Source organism: Anser anser (assembly GCF_964211835.1).
Source record: "Anser anser genome assembly, chromosome: 3".
In the NCBI taxonomy this organism is placed as follows: domain Eukaryota; kingdom Metazoa; phylum Chordata; class Aves; order Anseriformes; family Anatidae; genus Anser; species Anser anser.
In genome coordinates, this window is record NC_139722.1 from 29,713,883 (window position 1) to 29,739,739 (window position 25,857).

The following is a 25,857-nucleotide window of genomic DNA, read 5'->3' on the forward strand; positions in this document are numbered from 1 at the left end:
CTTGTTCTGGGTATGATGAGACTAATCTCCCCTCTAGACTTCACAGTCAATATTACCTACGATAACGTTTTCAAAGGAAGTATTTATGCAGTTTTGTGTTTCTGTACAGACCTAATGTTTATCTTCAGAAGCTGACCTGGGTATGCTTTCAGCTCCATGCAGAGATACTTTAAAATAGAACAGTGAGATTAAAATAACATATAAAATGAAATCCCTGACATAAAATGTAAAAATTACTAAAATACCATATTATTCAACAAATATATTGTGATTGGCAGTCATATGCCACTCTTCTAGGACATCTTCACAACTTAAATGAAATTACTTTTTCTTGGAATACATTCCATGTAATGATGCAACTAAATTTTTCACCACAAGAATGTTTAATTCCCATCAATATCCAACACACACATCATGGACAACAAGGCAAAGGGGAAAAAATTCAGGGTTCCTGATTACAGAGGAGACTGTCAGCCTGTTTAAGTTGATGACACATCATTTTCAACTACAAAAGCATGAAAAAGAGAGAGAGAGAGCTATTAGTCAAATGAAAGAATGTACCTAGACGTCATTTTCTGTACAACAAGTAGTTTGACATATACTGGAATATCAAAACTATTATTATCATCATCATCATCATCATTATCATTATTATTATCATTATTTTAACCTCAGGATCCTAAAGCCCGTTTGTATCTTTTTAGTAGCTATAGAGTCTGCAGCATTATGTATGGGAGGCTTGAGAATGTTAATGGTATTGAGTACTTTAGACTACATTACATCACAAAAACACAGCACCAAGTTTCTGCTAAGCCATCACTGCACTGCCTGGTTTTGATACACATGTACCAAAGCTGAATAAAAACACCAGAAACTTTTGTCTTGTTGTTTGTAATAACATACAAACCATTAAAGAGATGTTTTTGATTGATTTGCTGAAAAAAAAAAAAAGGCAAATTATGGCAAATTAAGGCAAAACAGATTAAAGTGAATGAAAGAGAGAGAGAGAAAGACACAGAGAGAGGCAAGGCGAGGTGAGGTGAGGAGAGGAAGAAGAAAAAGAGGAAGAAAAGAGGAGAGGAGAGAGAAGAGGAGAGGAAAGGGAAGGGAGGGGAGGGGAAGGGAAGGGAAGGGAAGGGAAGGGAAGGGAAGGGAAGGGAAGGGAAGGGAAGGGAAGGGAAGGGAAGGGAAGGGAAGGGAAGGGAAGGGAAGGGAAGGGAAGGGAAGGGAAGGGAAGGGAAGGGAAGGGAAGGGAAGGGAAGGGAAGGGAAGGGAAGGGAAGGGAAGGGAAGGGAAGGGAAGGGAAGGGAAGGGAAGGGAAGGGAAGGGAAGGGAAGGGAGGAGAAGGGAGGAGAAGGGAAGGGAGGAGAAGGGAAGGGAGGAGAAGGGGAAGGAAGAAAGAATAAAAAGCTGCTTTTCAAACTGAAATCCCTGGCCCCACAAATTTACAAATTATTTAATGTAGAGTTGCTTGTGGGGATGTTTCTGTAGAATATTAACGCTTTCCAAAGAATAAGTTGCTGCTGCCTTTTAGTGATACAAATTCTGCACTCCCTAATTTCGTGACATGATTTTAAGCATGAATTGTCAGATCTGTTTAAGGTTTCTGTCATGGATGGGACCTTTCAGTCACACTTCTTAGTACAGCACCTTGGTGAATAGGTGATATTGTAGGTAAATCCACAGACTTTCCTTAATTGTTCTTTCCTGTACATACACAATGCTTTCTAGATTTAAGAACAGCTTTTTCTTTCACACTTTTAAATTTAATATTATGTTTTTCTTTCATTGGGACATTGAGTGGTTGACCATGCTGAAAATCATGTTAGAAATACAGAAGTAATGGCTAAAATCCATAGACATGTTACAGCACTACAGCATGCTCTTCCAGCCTCAGGATCACGCTAATGTTCAAAGCACAAATTAGAGGAAATAAATATCAACTGGCCAAGGAAGAAACCTATTAAGAAACTTTTTAAGATATTATACTTAGAGATCTTACACAATATGGTAAGCATTTCAGTGTGAGAAAAATATAATAAACATTGGTTTATTCATCAAAAAATCAAAAGGTTCTTGCAAATTAAAAAGCAAGGATAGATCCATTCCTGTTGAAATTTTAAAAGCTATAAAACCAATGGGGAAAAGCAAAGAAACAAACAAACAACCCCTCCCCCACAATAAAACAAAACAAAACAAAAACCAGATTACCTTGTGATCTGCAGCTATTTTAGGTAGTTGACAGAAATTTATGACATATTACCATGGCAACAATGGACTATCTCAATAGCTGTACTGCTTGTAAGGAGAATAAATTCTCAGAATGCATTATAATGCTTATAATTATTGTTCAAACTTCTACATCTTCTGTATAAATTGAAAGGTGTATTTTTCTTTCTTTTCTTCCCTCTTTCCTTTTTTTTTTTTTTTCTTTTGGTCACAATTGTGATAATTTTTCCTTGACACTCTTATAGAGATTCTACCTGCGATAAGTTTCCACTGTGCTCAAATAGTCCACTAGATGGAGCATCTACCATTTCCAAAATAAAAAAAAAAATGTTAAGGAAGCTAATTTTCACGAGAATTTGTTAAAGCCACTGAAAGTTTGGGGGGTGGGGGAACAAACTGCAATCTATTTAAACTTCTGTTTACAAGGCAGTCTTTCAATTTAGCTTCATTTACTGGAATAAAAAGCATTTCACATCTACATAATGTATGATGGAATCTGTTTGAGGAATGGCTTAATTTAAAAACAGAAACCAAACATACAAACAAGCAAAAAATACAAGGAAAGTGGGAGGAGCAGGGAGGGAGAGGACAACTGCTTTCTACATTATCCAGTGTGATTTAAGTTCTTTCCTTAATTCTGTGTGATTTCATAAGTTTCAATTTAGATATACAGCCTGCAGAAATCTTCAAAGGACTGTCTGCTCTGATACTGCAGAAGAGTAATTTCTATGGAAAAGAAAATGAAATTATAATGAAGCCTGTGTAGACTGGTATGAGTGAAAAAAGGTAGAAAACCAAAAGATGCGCTTCAATGAAAGGGAAACAGCAGCGGACATTGTATTGCCATAGGATGGCTGTGAAAATCAGGCAGGAGCTCCAAAGCATTCTTTCAGTTCAGTGAGCACTGAGAAAGTAAAGCTGAGCAGCTGTGAGTTCGGAGGTAGTAGGTCAGCACTGATCTGCTCAATCCACAGGCTTGGACAAACCAGCAATGTGTATCATTTGTGACATATAAATCAATGGGAAGCTAAGTAAGAGTTCCTCTACTCCCCCTACCCCCTTACCATTACCCCTGGAGACAAGACATTTACTTTCAGCAGCTAAATAAGAATGTATTCCCTGAAAACTGGCTTTTGGCCAGGTTAATTTATGCATATGCAAACTTATGCTTCACCAATTTACTAAAACCCATCATTTAAGCCTGTTCAAATGTGCAGCTGTTTAAATGAGGTTGGAAGCAATTTTGCCACACGATGCTGATGTCAGTTAAAAGCTCAGAATTAGCAAAATGGGAAGGCATCAACGGAGTGTGTCTGCTACAGTGATCTGTGTTCCCCAGTGTCTAATGGATCAGGGAGACAGATATGCCTAGCTCATTGGCCTGTAAAGTTAAATTCAGATCTATTACCTATTACACACACGCATGTATACGAGGGGAAGCATTTTAAGTGGAATAAGAATCAGTTTTGTTCTGGCAAACATCCAGGGTGAGTCTGAATGGAGACTTTCAGGAAAAGCAGGACACAAAACCGCCAAGTGTGAAAATGGTTACAAACGATAGTTTATGTGAAAAAAAAAAAAAAGCGCTCAGAAACCCAGTCATGCCAGTAAGACAAGTTACGCAAAGAATGCATTTCCCAGGGTGTCATTCCATAAAATGAAAATGCAATGCTCTTTAAGTGCTGTGGGTAAGATCAGCATTAATTCTGGACACTGACAGTTCATGAACTGATGCAAATGGAACTTTATTTTAGATAAAACACAATGCTTAGAAATAATTGTATAGATCTCTGCGATATGCAGATAAATGGATATTCTCAGTTTCTAAGTAAACAGCAGAGGCCTGTTTGTCTGCAAATGGACCTACCTCATTCTGAAATACATGAGAAAATTATCTATGATGGATTTTGGTTTCCTTTCTGCATGTAATATGTGTGAAGAGACAGATCCAAAACTAAAGGATTTATTATTATTACTATTATTATTATTATTATTTTAAAGTTATATACATAGAAGTCATCACAAAGGATCTGCTTTTGACTATATATTTGGGCTAATAGCAGAGACTAAATGGGAACTGAAAATATATAAATACATAGTGACCAAAGGCCATTTATTGAAAGATTCAAATGTTATGAAAAACTGTTGAAATTTGGATTAGGTTATTAAAATTAATTGTTTAATAAGACTATGTATATTTTACTGCTGTTTCTGACACATAGGAAATTAATATTTCTAAGGCTTAACTGCTATCCTTTATGATCTTAACACAAGATGAGAACAAGATGGAAAGTTAGTGCTCTGAGTGTTGCTTTGTCACAAGTCCTGCTGAAGCAGCATTTTCTAGTTCCTGCCTTGCAGTATAGCACTTCTATCTATCCAACTGTCAGAGTACTTAAGCATGACTTACCTGAGCTCTAATCTTCTTGAAATCTTTCCATTCTCCAAATACATTGGGAGTGAATTAAAAGAAAAAAAAAAATCTGATCGTTTTTGTTTTATACTTTGGGTTTTGTTTTTTTTTTTCCAGAGATATATATTTTTCAGACTGTGTTCACTTTTGATAAAATCTAATGAGGGTATTTTGCTACCTTCAGTTGCAGGTAAGTTGAAAACCCTTGAATCAAACATGTTGCTATACTAATTCAATGACAAGTACTTTAAAATGGTGGGTGGAAGAAAACAAATTTAACTACTCAATAGAAACAGAGAATCTAAGTTAACTGAGAAGAATTAAAAATTTCAGGACTTTTTAAGCACAGGTTTTTGACTTGCTTGGTCATAATTGCTTCTTTGGAGCTATTATGCTCTCATGTAAGTACATATTTAGAGGCATTTCAAAAAATAGATTATTGGCCTAGTAGACCATGACTATTCCAAAGGATTTACAGCTCACACTGCAGGAGAGCTGACAAAAGACACGTATAAAGTACTATAAGCCACTTTGAATGTCTCAGCTGCTTAACTTCTTCAATACAGCAAAAGACAGAGAAATGATTGTGACTTTGGACAAAATTATGTTTATATTAACCATAGGAACAGTTTTGTAAGCTTTAAACTGAGTGCTTCCCACAAATTCACAGGGACAGTAGCTAATTCCAAAAGGTACTTTCCATCAGAAAACCTAAATTGAGTAGAAGTAATACTGCAGAAGCAAAATTAAGAAGTTATTCACCTCTTAGGCAGTTATTCTATGAGAATGTATTTGAAAGTGTAGGAATCAAAAGAGTTTGTAAAACAAGTGGAGTTTCAAGAGGACACAATTATCTGCAGAGAAGGGGGCTGAGTTCACAGTCAAAGCACTCTGCTGGGATTCTAGGTCAATGATAAATCTTAAAATTTTGTATGTTGCAGGACAGTATTTTTGAAATAACATGGCATAGCATAACACCAGTGAGTTTACTTTGAATTTAAGTTTTTTTTTTCCTTTTTTTTTTTTTTTGTTTCAATAGAAATTCTAGTTAGACATGGTAAATGATTATTACAGGGCTGTTCCAGTGACAGCTCACCATGTTAGAACAGAGGATTTGATTTAGCCTCTTAATGACCTTTTTATTCATGAACATTTGTTTGATTAAAATGTGCTTCATATGAATATTCAAGTGAGGTCTGCTTTCTTTGATGACAAGGATATATTCAACCAAATAGTTTAATGAGAAAGAAAAGGTATTTTTGAAAGGAAATAAAGGCTTTTAATTTAGCAGATCATCTGTTCACAGAGTACATGAAAAATATCATACTATTTGCACAAAAAAAAATCACAGACTAACATTATCAATTCTAAAAAGCAAAAGTTATATATTTAAAAAAAAAAGTTGAACAATTAAACGAAGGATCATAATCTAGCTTTAGTTGACAATCCCCATGTAAGTAATAATCGATATATTTTTATTAGTCATTATTTTTAATAAATTGTCCAATCTCAATCATGATTATAAATATATCCAAATCATCATGTTTACAACAATACTGGATATAATACGGTGGGCTAGTAACCTGTCAGACACTACTTGCTGAAACAGGTAGCTCAGACCTGTTGAAAGTTTGCTCGCTGTTATGTGCCACATGGTTGGGTGATCTCCTACACACCAGGATGTATGCAACAGCACAATATGCTAATGAGCACAAGGCAGACTGGCAGATGCATGTGGTGACCCTTCAATAAAATCAGTTAGCCAGTTTGGCTGCCCTGCTCTAATTATCACAGCGGTTATTAAGAAGCAGGCATTAGATAAAACTAGATTTCTCATATTTTGTGGTAACCAGAAATGATGATTGCGCAGGCTAACCAGATATTTTGTTGTTGTTGTTGTTGTGATTTACCAACAACTGAGATCTTATCTAATATGGAAAGAGTTTCCTTGAGTAGTTCCAGTAACAAGTGAGCTGGAATCTCTGATTTTCGTATCATTTAATTTCAGTCACCAAAGTAGTAAATAATTCAGAGCTTACCTCTCAAAACTTCTCTTACAGGCTGTCCAAAAGACAAACACAAATAAAGCTTCAGACGTACATCTGCTCTGGAACAGGCTTGCTTGCTTGCTTGTTTGCTGGTGTAGCAGTCATGTAGAGAGATACTTCCTAATACACCTGGTTTCCTATGCTGGAGTTAAGCAGTGTGGCTCCCGCTCACAGTGGATGGTTGTATTTATCAAAGTCAGTGAATGGCTGACTTCAATATATTATCAAATGCAGTATACCCATACGCATCTCTCTAAAAAAGAAAAAAAAAAAAGGATGAGTAATCAGGCCAGAAAGCTGCTCCAGAGGATAAGGAGGTCTGAGCTGCAGAAGAGATATGATGTTTCTCCATGGAAGATTTTTCATCTCAGGAACAATTAATTTTGCAGTATGTTATCAGGACTCTTTACTAAACTTTGTGTGAAAACTCAGTTATACAATCCCTGTAAAACCGTGATGAATTAATTTTCCAAGTGCGGTGAATGTCTTAACATTAATATTTTTATGTATTCTTAGACTTAAAATACTTTACTACTGTTGCTGACTTCCCCTTTAACATCTCACTTTGAATATTCTAACTATTAAAACACTTGTCATTACAGGTTTGTAAAAAACAGCTTAAAAATCACCCTCAGAGACAATCTACATTCAGCTATTCTGCTACAGGGCAAGAAGGTAGACTACAAGATCTTTTGAAAACTCATTTCTATTATATGAAAAGGTGATTTTCTCCAAAAATGAGGTCATCTTCTAGTAGCATTTGAATTATTAAAAAATAAATTACACACACAGTTGCCATAATTCAAATTGAACTTCCATTGCATTAAATGTGTAAATTTACCAAGTTGGAAAAGGCTTTATTGAAAGTGTTGAAATATTTTGAAATTTCTGTTCAAAATGTAATTTTTTAAGGTTAAAATGATATTTTTAGGTTCAAAATTAATTATAGAAATGGCGTTTCACTTCAAAATAATTTTATTTAAAATATAAATGCAGTGACCTGCATTTTATATTTGGACTACATTACCCTTTGTTTTGAGGAAAATGCATCCATTGTGCTTATAACTGCAAGGCACTTTTAAAATAATAAAATTGTGTCTAGCGCTTTAAAATAGTGCTTTAAAACAAACCATTAAAAACAAAACAAACAAAAACCAAGAACCAGATGAGAAATACAGCGTGAGAAAACAGAAGGTTATTCTGTGAGTACCTGGCTAATGCATCCTGGTTTCCATGGATTGGTCCTTATTTCTGTGTCTACCAGGAGTGCAGTCTTTAGACTTTTCCTTTAGCTGAAGTATTCACTATTTCTTTTCTGTGTGGATTATATGACATCTAATAAAGGTTGTGTTTATACTGAAGCTTTTCTCCCAAGAACAGCTCAGCTGGGAGCATATCCTTTATTTGGCTGTCATCTTTCACAAAAACTACAGAAACTTAATAACCTTGAGATGATGAGGATTTTGCCAGACTTGACCAAGAACTTGACTGAGATTGCCGAATTGTGCAGCAGTTATTCGAGGTACAGGCAGTCAGACAACACAGCAAACACACAGCACAGTATGATTATGGGGAACTCACAGGAAAATATGTTGAAAAGAACCAAATGTAAGGGCTCGTGAGATAAGAAAATAGTGAGCTTTGGCAAACTACAGCCAGGAATAGCTTGATAAACTTCTTCAGAATGTGGTGCTGGTGAGGTAGACAGACAGCCATGACATTGCAGGGTGGCTGCTGTGAGAATAGTCCAGCAGCTGCCCCATGTCATATCAGAGCCAGCTCCAGCCAGCTCCAGAAGAGACATGCCACCTGCCAAAGCAAAGCCAGGCAGTGACATTCATTGTGCCTCTAGCAGAACAGATTTAAGAAAGGGGAAAAAATGCTGAGCAGCTGCAGCTGGGAGAGAGGAATGAGAAACTGTAGAGAGGAAAACACCCTCCAAACACCAAGGTCAGTGCAGAAGGAAGGCAGGAAGCTCCAGCCACGGAGCAGAAGTTCCCCTGCAGCCTGTGGAGAGGCCCCTGGTGGAGCAGGCTGTCCCCCTGCAGCCCATGGGTCCCACACGGAGCAGATCTCCACGCTGCAGCCCGTGGAGGAGCCCCCGGTGGAGCAGGTGGATGTGGCCTGGAGGAGGCTGCGGCCCATGGAGAGCCCCCGCAGGAGCAGGCCCCGGGCCGGAGCCGCAGCCCGTGGAGAGGAGCCCACGCAGGAGCAGGGGGTCTGGGGGGAGCTGCCGCCCGTGGGGGACCCGTGCTGGAGCAGTTTGCTCCTGACGGATGGACCCTGTGGTACAGAGCCGTGTGGGAGCAGTTCTTGAAGAGCTGCTACCTGTGGGAAGCCCCCGCACGATCAGTTCAGGAACATTTGTGTGGTAGGGACCCCACACAGGAGCAGAGGAAGAGCGTGAAGATGAAAGAGCGGCAGAGATGAAGCATTAGGGACTGACAACAGCCCCCATTCCCTCGGTCCTCTGTGCCACTCGGTGGGAAGAAGGCAGAAGGTGGTGGATAGGGAGAAAGGTGCTTTTAGTTTGCTTTTAGTTCTCACTGCTCTAGTCTGTTAGTAGTTAGCAATAAATTACACTAACCTCCCTCTTCTAAGTCAGTTTTGCCTATGACAGTAATTGTTGAATGATCTCCTTGTCCTCATCTTAACCCTTGTGCCCTTTTCATCATATTTTCTCCCCTGTTTTTAGAGGAGGGGGAATGAGAGGTGTGGTGGTTTCACACCGATGAGCAGCTGAGCTCCACCACACTTGTTTGTAAGGATAGACTCTATGAGCTCATGTACACTCTGTGAAAGTCCCACCTTCATATAATACTACTGTCAAGGTGAGAAAAAATACTATTTTACCTTTGCAATATAAAATAGAATATATCTACCTCTGTCAAGGCAGCATTTTTTACAAAGTGCAAGCGGTGTCTGAGAATTTCTAGGTGATCTTTGCTGAGTAATCATTCTTTAGAGCAGCGTCTCATGCTATATATGTTTCCATTGATAGAAAAACTGACCAACTTCATTATGAAACTAGAATAAACATACTTGGTTTTCAACAGAATTACTTTGGCTTTTCACAAATAAATCTTTGATTGTATTTAGGTATAGGAGGAGTTTATTGTTTTTGTTGATGGACCAGAACAAGGAGTTCAATTAGTTGAAAATCCAAGCAGTTGGCATTTCTGGAATTGGCAATTTGCATATCTGCTTTGCTGTACTTCTCAATGATTAATGTATTTATAGAAGTCAGAAGTAGCTCAAAAATGATTTAGTATTTAAAAAAAAAATCAGATAGTGAACCTTATAGTAAAATTCAATTTTTATTTTCTTGGCATAAAAAGATACTTCATAAGCATCAGCTTTTTGTTGTTGTTGTTGTTTTTGTTTTGTTTTGTTTTTAAGCTCACCCACAACCAGTTCATTTGTCTTGCTTCAGTTTGCACCACAACATACTTCATTTTGTAGTGTTGTAAATGAACCAATCTGCCTCATCTATTTATCTGGTGACATCTGTGGAGCTATAGAAAACAGTGGAAATTATTTCTGTGCTTTTGTTGTGCAATAAGGCAGACACCAACCAGAAGACAGATTACCCCCAAGGTTGGCATCTAAGAGTGGCTGCCCTCTGGTCATGAACATCTCTCTTCATTGATACTGAATAAGCTCGGATGACTAACTTAGACCACATGACTTTAAGGCAGCTATTGGAGGATGGTTAAATCTTATCCCTAGAATCTATACTTGGCATGTACATAAAGCAAACAATGGATTTGAGGAGGGAAATGTCTAGACCCTAAAACCTCCATATATAATTAGATTGATGACAACTCTCCAGAGACTTCATCACAGGAGGAAATTATTTGCGTGATCCAATTCTCACAGACAGTAGCTGTAAGATTCTCTGTACCTTCAGCAGAATGTGTATTATGCCACAGCTTACAATGATGTTTTATTTTTATTTTGCTCATTTGAATGATAACATTTAAACCAGAGTGTAAAGCAAACAAATAAAAAAAAATAAAGAAAAAAAAATACAGGTAGGATTTATCTTACCTAACTTTAGACATGAAGCAATTAGTTATTTTACAGTAAGATAATCATCATAGGCTCTTTTCATAACTAGTGAAGATAAATAGAGACCAGCAAAGGGCAATCCATCTCACTAGCTTTAGACAGTCATCTTGAGCAAAGAAGAATTTCTCCTTCTGTATGTCTCACTCTCTCTCTCAGCTGAGTAAAATGGGAGAAGGCAGTGATTAGTTCAGAGTCTGACAATTCATTGTTAAGCATCTAATCCAGGCAAACTGAATCCTAACATAGACTGGATTTTTTTCTGTTTCCCTTAACATTTTCATCACTGGCCATTCAGTAAAATGACCAAACTTAGAGCAAATTTTGTCGTATTTCACAGGCAAAGCAAAAAGACAGACATTATAGTCTACAAAAAGAGACTACAGGAATGTTTTGATTCCTCCCTTCTCTCAGCATAAATACATAAATAAATATATACATAGACTGACATTTTTCATAGACAGTTTCCCACAAAGTGGGATCCTTTCTTTGAGATCTGTATAGCACAGATTACTACACCTGTATTCTTTTGAACAGATTCTTAGGCTGCTCTTGTGGTTTAGCCCTGGCAGGCAGCTAAGTGCCACACAGCTGCTTGCTCACTCTCCCCAGGTGAATCAGAGTGGTAATAGTGTGAGAACTCACGGGTTGAGATAAGGACAGTTTATGAGGTAAAGCAAAAGCCATGTGCACAAGCAAAGCAAAACAAGGAATTTGTTCAATACTTCTCATCAGTAGGCAGGTGTTCAGACACTTCCAGAAAAGCAGGGCTCATCACGTGTGATGGTTTCTTGGGAAGACAAACACCATCATTCTGAGAGTTTCCACCTTCCTCCTTCTTTACCCAGCTATTATTGCTGAGCATGATGCCACAAGGTGTGGGACATCCTTTTGGTCCTGTCTTAGCTGTGTGCTCTCCCAGCTCCTTGTGCACCCTCAGTCTCCTCGCTGGCAGGGCAGCAGGAGAAGCTGAAAAGTCCTTGGTTCTATGCAAACAGTGCTCTGCAACAAGTAAAAACATCAGTGTGTTATCACCACTATTTTCATCAAGCCACAGCATTGTGTGAAACAACTTCATCTAATGTAAAGGTTTGTTTAATAAATTACAAAAGCTTAACATGCAAACATTATCATGTAAAAATACAAAGCATTTATGTGAATTCAACATTTAGGGTAGCTCTGATTTTGTGTTTGGTTAGCCCAAATAATCTCCTTCATAATCTACAAAAATCAGCATTAAAAGGCTGGACATTATTCTATCCCTAGGCTCTAAAGCAGATTTATAGTATATTAGCCTTTCCAGATATTCATTAACTGTGTTGTAAAAACCACCAGTGAGAAAATAACATTTTCTAGGTAGCTATTACTTTTTAAAATCTCTGAGAAAACTTTTTTTTTTTTTTTTTTCCCCGTTATATCTATTGAATTGTTGAAAACTAAGCCAATATCTTGTTCTACCCCTAAATAGGTGTTTTTCAGCAACTGAAGGATGCTGCTGCTTACCAGTCCATTGAGCGAATACCCCTACTCAACATCTGGACTGGAAGGTTCTCAGAGGAGGTGAGCATTTAAGTCTCTGCAACAGCTACTACACTTCAAAATATAATGATGGTCAGTGACACCTAATATGTGGCTTCGTTATCAATAACCTTATGTCTACTACAGGTAAGCAAAACTGTGGTTAAGTTAGATTTGAACATATAGTCAATGAGAGTCCAGCACAGGAAGAAAGGCAAGGCAAGAGGAAGGGAGAAAAGGGGAGGGGAGGTTCACCGCATTTTTTTAAGAGGTACTTGTCTTTTGAACTAGGAGATACTGAGTTCCTTCTGAGTCTTCTCTTCAACTTCTGATATGAATTTGGTTTAAAAAAAAAAAAAAAAAAGCCTTTATTATTCTATGTGTTCCTTAATTTGCCACAAAGTTTGTTTTTAAGTAAGTGTGGTAGTTTTACCCCCTTGGACAGCTGAACTCCACCACAACCACTTTCTCACTGCCCCTCTTCAAAGAGAAAGGGGGAGAAAATATGATGAAAAGGGCTCAAATGCTGAGATAAGGACAGGGAAATCACTCAACAATTACTGGGAGATTAATGTAATTTGTTGCCTATCACTAATGGACTAGAACAGTGAGAAACTAAAAGCAAACTAAAACCACCTTTCTCCTCATCCACCATTTTCTCCCTTCTCTCTCCTGAGCAGCGCAGGGAAACGGGAAATGGGGGTTGTGGTCAGTCCCTAATGCTTCATCTCTGCCGCTCTTTCATCTTCACGCTCTTCCTCTGCTCCTGTGTGGGGTCCCTACCATGCAAATGTTCCTGGACTGATCGTGCGGGGGCTTCCCACAGGTAGCAGCTCTTCAAGAACTGCTCCCACATGGCTCTGTACCACAGGGTCCATCCGTCAGGAGCAAACTGCTCCAGCACGGGTCCTCCACGGGCAGCAGCTCCCCCCAGACCCCCTGCTCCTGCGTGGGCTCCTCTCCACAGGCTACAGCTCTGGCCCGGGGCCTGCTCCTGCGGGGGCTCTTCATGGGCTGCAGCCTCCTCCAGGCCACATCCACCTGCTCCACCGGGGGCTCCTCCACAGGCTGCAGCGTGGAGATCTGCTCCGTGTGGGACCCATGGGCTGCAGGGGGACAGCCTGCTCCACCAGGGGCCTCTCCACAGGCCGCAGGGGAACTTCTGCTCCGTGGCTGGAGCTTCCTACCTTCCTTCTGCACTGACCTTGGTGTTTGGAGGGTGTTTTCCTCTCTACAGTTTCTCATTCCTCTCTCCCAGCTGCAGCTGCTCAGCATTTTTTCCCCTTTCTTAAATCTGTTCTGCTAGAGGCACAATGAATGTCACTGCCTGGCTTTGCTTTGGCAGGTGGCATGTCTCTTTTGGAGCTGGCTGGAGCTGGCTCTGATATGACATGGGGCAGCATCTGGATTCTTCTCACAGAGGCTACCCCTGCAGCCCCCATGCTACCAAAACCTTGTCATGTAAACCCAATACGGGTTTAAGCTACTAAAGTATTCATTTGGAGGCCTCAGAATGCTTATTTATATTCTTTGTGCCTTTCCTGTTCTAAATGCAGTTCAATATATACTTCCAATTTCTGATAAATTATGTTCATTTTCATTCATCTGAAGCTGATGTTAACTTTTAGTATCCTGCATCAGGTATTAAGCTCTACCAGAAACAGTGATCCTTTTCCAGCAAGTGTTGCCCATTAAGTTGTTCATCTTTGTCTTTGATTTCTTCTCCAAATACTTTGGTTTTAGTTGTATTAAATAGAAGGTGGATAATTTCATATGACTTCTTTAAGTTATTGAAATCATGTTGAATTTTCACTTTTTCTTAAAGAGCCCCCTCACTTTCTGGAGACTTATACAGATTTTCTGTCTACTCTCTAATCATTCACCTAAGTTATTAATGAAAATATTGAACAAGACAAGGACAAAATACCAAGGAACATCAATTGTAAGAGTCACATACTGCCATCCAGTTATTGGGTGTTTTTTTTTTTTTTTTTTTTTTCCCAATCAGTAATGATTACTTTATTCTGATTTTATCTTTAGTTCTTTAATAACAGGCAGGTCTGTAACAAAATCATTAGTAATGCAAGACAGGCAACAGTCAAATTATACAACTGTTTTCATAAACCAAGGAAGGAAGGAAAAAAGAAAAAGAAAAGGAGAGGAGAGGAGAGGGGAGGGGAGGGGAGGGGAGCGGAGCGGAGCGGAGTGGAGCGGAGAGGAGAGGAGCGGAGCGGAGAGGAGAGGAGCGGAGAGGAGAGGAGCGGAGAGGAGAGGAGAGGAGAGGAGAGGAGAGGAGAGGAGAGGAGAGGAGAGGAGAGGAGAGGAGAGGAGAGGAGAGGAGAGGAGAGGAGAGGAGAGGAGAGGAGAGGAGAGGAGAGGAGAGGAGAGGAGAGGAGAGAGGGGAAGGGAAGGGAAGGGAAGGGAAGGGAAGGGAAGGGAAGGGAAGGGAAGGGAAGGGAAGGGAAGGGAAGGGAAGGGAAGGGAAGGGAAGGGAAGGGAAGGGAAGGGAAGGGAAGGGAAGGGAAGGGAAGGGAAGGGAAGGGAAGGGAAGGGAAGGGAAGGGAAGGGAAGGGAAGGGAGGAGGGTAAGGTGTTCTTGAAAAATCCACATGGGTTATTTCTTCTTTCATTACCATTTCTAACAGAAAAAAAGGAGTCAGTTTTAATGAATACCATATGAAATTAAAAGAGAGAGACTGGATGCTGAAAGTTCTTTTCAGGCTTTTTAACATCTCTACAAATTAAACCTTAACTAGACTTCATCAGTAATGATGACTGTCAGTGACCACTGACAGTATCATGTGTTGTAACCAGAAAGAACAGTATTTATATGATGGTCCAGGGTGTAGACATAGAACAAATTATGAGATCCGTCTTCACTTTTCCACCTTCATGAAATTGTTCTTTCACTTATTTTACCAGTCAGGACATAAAAATATTTTCTGCTTAATATTTACTTATTTCTTTCTCAATGATGATTTAAGATATAAGAAGAAATCAGTTCACATACCAAATAAGACAATGTAGGTAGCTGAATGTCTCTTCAGGAGCCTCAGAAGCATTCCTTTTTCACCATTGCCTGTGCAGGAGTGAAAGACTGCTTCATTAAGCATCTAATACTTAAGCATACAGTATGCATTCCATTCTGTATAACTTCTAAATTATCACAATAATAGCAGGCATAAAATAAAATCTTTAATTCCTTTTAATCCTCTGAAGATGAGTTAGAACTATATGGTTTTTTGAGGTTTCATTTGGTTTGGTTTGATTACTTCCAGAAAGCTCCACAGGTAATTGAAAGCAGGTTAACTAGAAAGCTAAGGTCGTCAGGCAGGATTGGACAGTCACATTTCAGTTCACAGTTTTGCAGAATGATAGGAATGCAAAATAAATGCTACTTATGCTTGCTCTTTCAACTCACATTCAGTTCCCATCTCCTGCCAACCCAAGTGTATCTGTTTTTGCTTCTGCTTCCCTCCCCCTGATAGCGTGTGTGTGCCCCTAAATGACATTACAACACAGATGTCGACAACTGTCCACTATTCTTCCGATTACAAAGCACTATGTGGCAGATGGTGTAAATGAGCCAGCATACATTTACTGGAAAGAGGTAAAAAAATGCTGCCAGATTGCTGACTTTTTGGCATTATGCCACATGGTACAAATGACAGGCTGGGGAAGCAGAGATTACACAAAAAATGATAATTTAAACTCATTTTTACGATGATTTGCCACTAAACTTCTTTTGTCTGTTTGCTTGTTGATTAAGACTATATTGGAAACATCCCATGTCACAGACTATTCCCCAGCAGATCTAGATTTCTGATCAAATCTATGTTTCTTAAGCAAACTTAATATCTTCACTTCTATACAAGTCCTCTATGCTGCCCCTTAATTAAAAAGCTGGATATAGTATTTCAGCTTAATTAAGTGAGGCTAAGAAAATGCAGAAACTGGGAGTCATGAAATAACTCATATTTGAATTTGCCTCAGGACATCTCGAGTCCAACCACTTGTTCCAAGATGCCAGTTATTGGTCAGACCAGGTTGCTTAGGGCTTTATCCACTCAGCTCTTGAACACCTTAAAGGACAGAGACTATAGAACACCTCTGGGTAACTGGTACTGTGGCTGGACAGTCTGTATGGTGAAAAAAGCCTTGCTTATACCCAGTGTGAAAGTCTGTTATTTCAATTTATGCTCATTGTCACTTGTCCACCCACCATGCACATCCGTTTAAAGACCAGATCCATCTTTGAAATAGCCCTCTGATAGGCACTGGTGGACTCCTCTGAGGTCTCCACCCAGAGCTATGTCTTTACCAGGCTGAACAAGTCCATCTCTCTCAGACTTTCTTCACAGGTCATGTGCTCCAGGGCTCACTGCTGGCTCACACACGTTTGCTGCCCACCAGCACCCCCAGGGGCTTTCCAGCAGAGCTGCTCCCCCACCAGGCAGTCCCCAACCTATATTCTGTCAGGGCTGTTTCCTTCTAAAGTCCAGCATTTGACATTTGTCTTTGATGAATTTCAGGACCTTCCTGTTGACTCTAGTCTATCTAGATGCATCTGAATGGTGCCCCCCTAATTATCCAGTGCCCCCAAAGTGATAATGGTTGAAAATAATAAAATTATTTTCACTTAGATGAAAAAAAATGTTATTTCTTTCCTTTGAGTGGTTGCTACTGCTTGATTTGAAAAATGTTTCTGTTTTCAGCAAAGAAAAGTGCTTTTACAATCTCTTCTTTTATTTAAATCTTATCAGTTAGATTAAAGAGGCAATTGGCAATCTTTGGTGTTATTTCTTTGCACTCATCATTTTCACAACATCTTTGACTAGGTTATCTAAGCATTTTTGAAGGTGAGGGTGAGAGTCTTATGTTCCAGCAGTTTGGCCAGATAATATGTTCTAGGTATGTTTTTATCATATATCTTTGTTGAGTTTCAAGCACCAATATAAAACTCATACATTGTCCCCATCTCTGAAATCCCAAACGTGGCAAGACCTTTACCTTTTCTCCCACTGAGGTCTTTCATTTACAGAGCTCTACTTCATCCAACTTGTAGGCATTACTGCACCTTGTGCTCACTGATCAGGGGACCAGTTGTGTTACCCTGATGAGCTGCCAGGTACTTTCACTTCTGCACAGTCATGGAAGTGAATTCTGCTGCTGCTGCTTCTGCTACTCTGAATACTGACAAACTCCATTCCACTTCTAAGATGCTGTTTGCACGGCTTATTTCTGCAAGTGAAATAAACGGCTCTATCACAAAACCATGCTTACATCCTCCAAGCAAACACAGACTGCTGACTCAAGGCCAGTGTAAGCGCCACATGCTATGACTACAGATGTAGGATACCTGAAAGAATCTATGTTTACCTATCTAATTATCTAGCTATCTACATCTTATACAGGTGTATAAGTGTCTAAATCTGTTAAAGAGAAGTCAGTTTTCAGGAATTTATGTCTCACTGGAGCACACAGAAAATGAAATAAACAATTAGGGTGCTACCTACATTTTTGGTGACTTGGAATACATTCCATACTTCATCATATTAAAGGCATCCCATCTGAGACTGTGCCAGTGAGTCTCTGAATAATAGAGATAATACCAGACAAAGGTATTTTAAACATGAACACATTAAACATGAATATATTGAATATATATAAACATGAATATGTAGATGTAGGACTCTACTGGTTTACCAGTTTACGTCTTCTTATGATCAAATACATAATAACTAAGTACTAATGACTGTAATTCTTCAGTCAATTCCATCTCAGACACTTTTATTATAGTTTCATCTGAGAAGGTTCCTCTTCTCAAGCTCTGGAACTGCTCTGCAATATGAAGTTGTACATTATTGTGTATACTATGTATATAGTATATATATATATACATGTATAGTATGTAAGTAGTATGTATATCATGCATAGTATACATTCTACATACAATAGTACTGATAGGAATATTCACTTCCAAAGCAGATGATCCATAATATTTTATTTTATTTTTGTACTCCATGTCCTCCTTCAACTGAGGAAAGTAGGGATAAAATCTCATTTCTGTATGGCATCATTTTTGCTACGTGAGTGTTGTGGTTTAACCCGGCTGGCAGCTAAACACCACCCAGCCGTTCGCTCACCCTCCCCCCTCCCTCTCTGGGATGGGGGAGAGAAACGGGAAAGTGAAGCCGGTGAGTTGAGATAAAGACAGTTTATTAAGACAGGAATATAATAATAACAATAATAGTAATAATAGTGATAATGATAATAGTATTAATAATAATAATGTGTAAGAAAACAAGTGATGCACAATGCAATTGCTCACCACCCGCTGACCGATGCCCAGCCTATCCCCGAGCAGCCCGGCCCCCCACCCCGGCCAGCCACCCCTATATATTGTTTAGCATGACGTCAGATGGTATGGAATACCCCTTTGGCCAGTTTGGGTCAGCTGTCCTGGGTCTGTCCCCTCCCAGCTCCTGCTGCACCCTTAGCCTGCTCGCTGGCAGGACAGAGCGAGAAGCCGAAAAGTCCTTGGCCTGGTGTAAACACTGCTCTGCAACAATTAAAACATCAGCATGTTATCAGCGCTCTTCTCATCCTAATCCAAAACATAGCACCCTACCAGCTACTATGAGGGAAAATTAACTCTGTCCTAACTGGAACCAGGACAGTGAGTTTTCCCATCACTGGGTTTTTCCTTCTCTCATAGGAGCTCACAGATTCCTGAAACTGAAGAGAAATTCTTGGGTCTGCTGATACCTGTAATAATTTACCCATTCTCTTCATTGAAGACAGAATTTCTCTAATTGTGAGGAGACCCTTATCTTAGCTACTGCAAAGAGCCATACCATCTTCTTTTCTTGTCCTGAATGCACCTATATTTGTCCTTTAGCTAGGACAGATGTGCACTTCTAGCAGTTAAACTCCCACTAATCTTCATGGACTGTGCTTTGGCTCACAAAGCTGTACTTGCTGAGTGTGTAAACTGGTTTTCTTTTTGATTGAAGTTAGACTGGAAGATGCCTCGAACAACAATATCTAATGTCACCTGCCTATGGGCATACAAGTACATAGGAACAGACTACATCTAATCTGAAGTAAAAATGTCCAGACAAGTAGTGTTGATGTTTAGTTATCTGAAATAACTATTTCACCCAATGGATAGTGTGGATGGATAAAAAACAAATGGATATTTGTTAATGCATACAGAATTAGTTCTGATAAAATATGATACTGTTTAATTTCAGTGGTTAGAATCACAGATGCTGTTAAGCTGGATCAATTATTTGATTTAGCCAGGGAAAACAAGAGTTTTTGTAATTTTACCAGTTGTTACTATATACCTCCCATGTGGAATAAACTGTGAACAGTGAATTCTCTACCATTTTCAAGGAGTTCCCAGGCCTTTTCAGGTTACAGAAATATCTGTTTGTGGCTTGATTTTTATACTTAATTATAAATGAATGCCCACTCAATTAATTATTATTTTATTATTATTTTTTTTCCCTGCAGATGGAAACACAGACAGGAGCACTGGGTTGTATTTCTATTTGTATTTCTACTTGGCTCCTTTCCCTCAGCTAAACCTTTAGTAACCTAAGTCATTTTTCACTCTGTTCCATGATTGACAAATGAAGTAAGGGATCTGAGAATTTTATTATTTTCCAGTGCTGACCAGAAAACAATTTTTCTGTTTTATAAAAGAAAAGAGAAAGTGTGCAGTTTCAGAATATTTTACAATTTCTCTGATGTAGAATCAAAATAAGACTTTTGGAGAATGTTTTTGTGAGAAGTCTGTGATAGATACTGTCTCAGCCTACCCAATGCCCGGACAATAACCTACTGACTAGAACATTTAACTTGGGTGTGGGAGGAACTGATCTACTTGTTTATGACAGATTAGGCTCCCACAGACTCCATCCCACATAACAGGCAAGTTTCTTGCTCACCAAATTATAGCATCAGCCTTTTTTAAAATGTGAAACTCTCCTCTTCCATATTTTTCCTTCTATATGAACAGCTAAATATAAGACTAGATCTACAGTTTGGTGATAAAGGTGATTTGTAAGAAGAGAAGCCATATGCCATTTTCTGTTTTATTTGATTCAAAGCAGAGGTTAGATTCTAGCCTCCCTATGGCCCTTGAGAATTTTGTGACTTTTTTCCCCTGAAAATGTTCTAGCCGGAAACACTGAATTGAAACATCTCAATGCAAATGTTTTTGTTTTATTTTATTTGTTTATTTACTTATTCTTTACAAAAGGAAAACATGTTGATTAAAGCTACCTCTCCCTTCTGATGGGCCACTCTGATACCTGTCTCATCTCACTTCCTGCCAGAACGGAATCCACAGCAATTATTTCTGCATTATTTTGTAATGTTTCAACAATGGTAAGCTTATGAATGTGAACTTCCTAGTGTAATTTCTCTAGAAGTTAAAGTAGATAGCTAATATGACAAACTAGAAACATTATGAAAATGGGCAAGTGATTATTCTAAACATCTTTAAGTGGTATATATGCTGCCACAAATTTTATCTCCTGAAATGTACATTAATAAGTGGAAATATGATTAAACTGTTGAAGCTGTGACTGGCTGATGATACATTCCATTAATAAAATTTAAATGAACTTGGCAGTTGAGAGTACAATTTGTTTTTTCTGTTTATAGTGAACATTACTATGTACGATAGTAAAGAGACATGCTGTTACAAAATGCACATAAATAGGAAAGGACATAGGAAAGAACAGACATGGAACAAAAGGTCTTCAAAATCAACATATTTTTGCTTGAAAAATAAATCATTACAATCTCATCAGAATATATTTCTACAAAATATTGTATTAACTCTAATCAGAGAACAGAACATAGAGATGAGGAAATACCTTGCAAATGCATATATAAACCAACTGAATAAATTAATGTCTAGTATGTAACAGCATGGTTAATGCACCGAGAATATACAAAATCTATAGAACACATAGAATGAAGATAAATTCCATAGTCCTGCAATTGTAATTCCTTGTTTCAGCACACTGGTACCTAGCAGGAGAAAATTAAAAATTATCAACTGGTAATAGATTACTGGTAATCGATTAAGGCACATAAAACTAATATTAAAGATACAGAAATTATACACAATTGAGCATGTTACTTGGAAAGGCTTTGAGACAGCTAGCTGAAGCTGAAGCATGCTTCAAATATAGGAACACAATTTAAAAAAAAAAAAAAGAAGAAAAGTGATAAATTACCAGCAGTTTAAGGTCAAAGAAATATAAGAGCAGCCAGCTTCTGAACTTGTATAAATGTGAAAGGAAAAGAGCATGAAAAATTTCTATTTAAAGGGAACTAGCTAGTATGTTGTTCAGATACTTTTGTCTTCTGATGAACCTAAAGGTCTATTATCCACCTATTTTCGTGTAGGCTTTATGTAAGTTTGAAAAATGTGTAGTTTGGTCTCCCTCCCTCCCTCCCTCCCTCCCTCCCTTCCTTCCTTCCTTCCTTCCTTCCTTCCTTCCTTCCTTCCTTCCTTCCTTCCTTCCTTCCTTCCTTCCTTCCTTCCTTCCTTCCTTCCTTCCTTCCTTCCTTCCTTCCTTCCTTCCTTCCTTCCTTTCGGAATAGATTCTGTCTCAATGCAGTCTAAAAGGTTAAAGGTACAAAGCAATGATCCTCCTCGTGAAATTGTGAGATGTCTTGTCTAACACAGAAGTCTATTTTAAGGTAAGATTAGGGTGCTGGACACATTATAGAACTGCAGTCTAAAATATTTGTGGTATAGATTTATATTTATGTTATAAGCATCTTTCAGTCATCCAATTTACTCCACCTGCATAACAAGGACTGCAAATATGGTAATTATTTCCTCTTTAAAAAGCAAAAGCAAAATGAAACCAAACCAACCAACCAACCAAAAAAAAAAAAAAAAGAAAAAAAGAAAAAAAGAAACCCCACTATGGTGGAAGCTAAGTCAAAACACAATGGACTTGGAGTAATTTCTTTAATATTTAATTTATGTAGTGAATAACTGACTGTCTTTCCATTTCAGGCCCAAAATATTTAAATTAATCTTAGGATTTTTTTCCACTGACTTGTTTTCTAGAATAGAAAATGCCTTTTTATGAAAGAAATGTCCATGGGAAAACTTCAGAGATGCAGAAATCATCATCATCATTACCATCACTTTTATGCTCAGCTAGGAAAAATACACCGACATCTTCCTGGCTGCCCTCCTGGAATGGTCCTGTCACTTTCACTTGCTGCTTGCAGGGAAAATGCAAAGTGAACATAAGCCTCCGAGGCAGGGAGCAACACAATCACAACCCTCTTTGAGTGAAGGAAGCTGGAGGGAAACCGCTTGCTGGCACTGAGGCTGCTGGCTTGGCAGAGAAGCGTTAAGCCTGTGTGCTGGTCCTGCCACTGAATACCTGGGGGTCCTGCTCAGTCGCACTCTCTTTCCCTGAGACTAAAGAGGCACTCGCTAGAGTCTTCCTGGTTGGTGCTTGTCAAATCAGTAATTCATTTTGTTTTGCCCAGGAGTAAATCTGTTTTGGAAATCCCTGCTTCTGAGAAGAGAGTCAATATTTTTAAAAATATTTTCTTTTCCTCTTCTGATTTTAATATTTGATATGGATTAGGGATATAGTTTTCTCTCTCTTTTTTTTTTTTTTTTTCCCTCTTCTTAACATTCACAAATTGTTAAACTGTCCCAAGTTTTTATATTTGTTTTGTTGTATTTCATTTGGAAAACTGCTCATTTGTGTGGGTTGTGTGTATATATACACACACATACTAAAATATGTTACATGTAAATATATATGTATATACATGTATTTAAATAATATAAACTTGTACACTGATGAAAGGCATTGTACACTCTGTCATCAAATGATGACACTCTGTCATCAAATATTTATATAGTAATTCTGAGGTAATGCTTGGTCCAGTACAGTTAGTCTGACTTCTCCTGTTAGTATAATTGAAAGTATAATTGAAAGCAAGATTCAAGTATTTAATATTAGATCTGAAGAAATAATTAATACTTTAGCTTAATGAATTCAGCTAAAATTGAGAGAAGGAGGAATGGTTTATGCTGAGCACAAACAGAATACTTCACAATTATTAGAATAAATGTAACATATAAGAATAAGATAAGGAGCTTTCCTCCTGAAAGGTTTTGTTTTGGCCAACTCCAAATATTTTAGGGTCCTGTTTCACAACTAAAGATAATTTTCAATATTATTTATAAATAGAAAAAAATAGAAAATGAAACATTTAAGCATTACTAACATGAATCACTTATTTAGAAAATTAAAGATTTACAGATAGAAGTTTTTCTCTAATTATGGCCTACATGCCTCCAAACTCCCAGTGTTAAAGTTCAGATTGGCTGGGGAGGAAAGTTAGACTCAAACTGTGTCCTTTTGAAGGCATGTTCATATTTAGTTGTTTACTGTACCAGATATGTATGCTCTAGAGAAATAAGATAGCTGTAATCATTATTTTTAGTTCTTTTTTTTTTTGTATTGTTGATTTGGGCTTTTTATGTGGGCAGTTTGTGTTGATTAGAATAATTTTATTCACATACATTATATGAGTAATTTCAGCTTATTTTTAGCTTGATAAGCTAGAAGTACTTCCATATTTTACATGAAGTGTTAACATCTGATGATACTGTCCTTTTGTTTTCTATAGCTCAGCAGCGTATTTATAATCATCAAAGTAATAAAAATATATTTATTCTTACAAACTTCTGTCATTTAGGAAGTGATGAGACTGCTATTTCTACACTTAAGCAAAAGATTATTTTTGTGCAATTAGTCTTCAATATTTAATCTATTCAGAGATGGAACAAGATCTGAAAATTTATAAAGTACTGTTATCAAGAAAGTCCTTACAGCGCAGGGAATATATCTTTCAAACAGGAAACTATGGAAAATTATTTAAAGTCAGTTCTTTAAAGTAAATGTGCATATTTTTGTGCCCACTTTTATTATATTTATTGAAGGTTAGTGACTAAAAGTGAAACAGACTAAGGTGAAAAAGAAGAATCTCAGTGTAAATTACATGGTGAGTAGAAGCTCAGCTCTTTGCTTGTTTCTCTTTGTTTGTTTCCAAATTCCCATCTCCTCTCCAATGTCTAGGTGCAAGTCTTTGCTTCTTGAGATTATAGCATCATTTAACGGGTTCATAATGGAGTACATGACCCACTGTGGACATGCTAGGCAGTCTTAGACAAGTTTGATTGCCATTTTTTCATATCCCACCCGCATTTGTAGTGAGGCCTGAGAAGGTCCAGTGTCATCTCTAGAAGACCATATATGATTTGTAGGGATTTGAGCTTTACAACATTTCTCCAGCAATCTAGCTTGTGCTAGATGCTAAAATGGCAAGTAATTACACACAAATAATTGGATCTATTGTTGGTAGATGACTCAAGTTTTACATCTCAACACTGTAGCAGCACAATTGTTGACCTGCCTGAAGGCATTGAAAATTTCATTGGAGTACAGAGGGATTCAGGACACTTCCCAACCTGACCTGGATTCTCAGAAGTCGTTAGGGTTGATGCTAGTTTTGCTGAACTGAATGTGAAGCATACTGTGAAATCTTACTTTTCATATACAATTTATTTTTATTGCTATCAAAGTAGCACACAGAAAAACTAAAGCAAGATTTTACGATAAAGTTGTCTTGCTTCACTCATAAGTTACACGGCCTGTGATATCCAGAAAGAAACAAGTGAATCTGAGCTCTTGGGCTTTCTTTAGAAGCACATACCCTTTTTTTATTATTATTTTGGAAAGTATCAAAATTTGACAGGTGGATCCATTGTGCAAGTCCATGGTGAACCATTTCTTCTGTACCTTTTTGTAAAAAAAAAAAAAAAAATCTCTCAGGTAAGGTGAAATACTTCAAACTCTTGGAGGCAATTTTGATCAGAGCAGTACTATATAAGGGAGAATAAATCAGTCACCTGAGCAGTAGAAAAGAGCAGATTCCAAACTGTGTTTCTTTCCCACTTAATAAATTGTAGTGACTGGTAAATAAATGTCTTTCAAAATTAGAAAATATCCTCCAAATACATATTTTTCTTATTAAGATCATTTTTATATGTGTTTTTTATATTTGTATTAATAATATTTGAGGAAAATAAATCATGGAATTAATTCTTTGGCAAAGCATTTGTATTTTCAACATTCAAACAGTGTTAGAAATACCAATTAATCAACTTGGATAAAACACTTGGATATTAACATAAAGGAATAGATCAATGCTTACCTGTATACATCTTAAAGTAAGAATGCCACATTTTCATTAACAGTCTGACTAAGGACTAAACCTCTCTTTAAAGTGGCATACCCAAAACCAAAATCTAAGTATTTCATCAAGGCTTCAATAGACATTTAGGAAAACTTGTACTCAGATGGATTTAAAGAACCCTGTGTTTTGAGAGGATTCCTTTCTTCTTTGAAAAAGTGTTTTAAGATGTAAATATTTCTCCCTTTGCCTAAACTAATCCATGTCTGTTGACTAAGATTGTGACATTCAAAAATGTTACTCGCAATGTAAAGTT

The 25,857-nt window shown here is 37.9% G+C and overlaps 1 protein-coding gene across 6 annotated transcripts in view; it reads right to left on the reverse strand.

Moving 5' to 3' along the window:
* LOC310897023 (uncharacterized protein) overlaps window positions 1–18,647 on the reverse strand; it is a 37,526-nt gene extending 18,879 nt beyond the window's left edge. For 2 of the 6 annotated variants that reach the window (XR_014581996.1, XR_014581997.1), the window contains exons 1-5: window positions 18,607–18,647; window positions 17,792–17,867; window positions 15,286–15,354; window positions 11,484–11,760; window positions 6,682–6,943 (exon numbers count right to left, since the gene is read on the reverse strand). Coding sequence is in view for 1 of the 6 variants with exons in the window: in XM_083830125.1 (XP_083686251.1) it covers window positions 6,904–6,943; window positions 11,484–11,760; window positions 15,286–15,354; window positions 17,792–17,819 (414 nt within the window). In the remaining 5 variants the exon portion in view is untranslated. Of the gene's footprint in view, window positions 1–1,321; window positions 6,944–10,740; window positions 11,761–15,285; window positions 15,355–17,285; window positions 17,517–17,791; window positions 17,868–18,606 lie in introns of those variants that run through there. The other 4 variants (XR_014581999.1, XR_014581998.1, XR_014582000.1 and 1 more) reach the window with 4 other exon arrangements.
* Between the last annotated feature and the right edge of the window lie 7,210 nt (window positions 18,648–25,857).